The sequence below is a fragment of the Helobdella robusta genome (assembly GCF_000326865.2).
Source record: "Helobdella robusta unplaced genomic scaffold HELROscaffold_1055, whole genome shotgun sequence".
Lineage (NCBI taxonomy): Eukaryota > Metazoa > Annelida > Clitellata > Rhynchobdellida > Glossiphoniidae > Helobdella > Helobdella robusta.
Window position 1 is genome coordinate 1 of NW_008703597.1, and position 878 is coordinate 878.

The following is an 878-nucleotide window of genomic DNA, read 5'->3' on the forward strand; positions in this document are numbered from 1 at the left end:
GAGTAGCAAGCGGGAATTTTTGGATTAATGGCTAAGGCAAAAAAACATGGAAAACTTCTCTCAGATATTGTCATCGCCGTATGGCAATACATTCGTGATTTAAAAGGTGGTCGGCTTTATTCATACTTGTTGAAGTTGATTGTAGGCCCATCAGATTTCGCGTCGCTGGCCTCAAAAGAACGGCAACGATTGCAGGAAGAGGTTAAGCACAAAATGGCGAAGGCCAAAGAGAAAGCCTTCAAAGAACGATTTAAGGGAATTTCATTAACCACAGTCGACCAAAAGAAACTGTATGTGATAGATAAAAATTGCGCCTTTGTACAAGTCTACAACGGTGGATTTATTGGTACGCAGCCGATGAATAATTTGAGCTATTGGATCTCTTTAATCGAGTCAGGAAAATTGGTTTTAGCAACAAAAGAAATTGAAGCTCAAATTTTATCCACTCAAGGGTCGGCCATGCCACCTAAGTCAAAAAAGCAAGTCACTCGCCAACAGGAAAACAGCTCCGTTGTTGAGAGAATAAGAGCATACCGGCATAAGCAATTTGTCGGGCCGAATGGTCTTCGAGTGAAGATATTCGAAAATCTTGCCGAGATTTCTCACGAAAACGGACTCTGTGAGCATTTAACAGGAAGTGGTTTGGCTCGTCTCTTTGATGAGATAGAAACTGGCGTGCTGCAGGAGGTAGATGGGTTTCAGAATGTGAATATCAAAAAAGTGATAAAAGCGACAGACCTACCGAAAATTGAGCATATGCGTCTGCTTGCGATGGACGTTCAAGAGACATATGAATCCCATGAACGCCGTTTGCAAAGCCAATTGGCGGCGGCCAAACTGCCTATTGGACGCGCTGCGAATATGTCATTGCTGAAATC

At 42.9% G+C, this 878-nt stretch overlaps 1 protein-coding gene across 1 annotated transcript in view; it reads left to right on the plus strand.

Moving 5' to 3' along the window:
* Positions 1-27: 27 nt before the first annotated feature.
* HELRODRAFT_184553 (hypothetical protein) overlaps positions 28-878 on the plus strand; it is a gene marked incomplete at both ends in the record, with an annotated part of 6,015 nt that continues 5,164 nt past the window's right edge. Inside the window, one exon of the mRNA XM_009012416.1 lies at positions 28-808. Within this exon, the coding sequence (XP_009010664.1) occupies positions 28-808 (781 nt within the window). The remainder of the gene's footprint in view (positions 809-878) is intronic.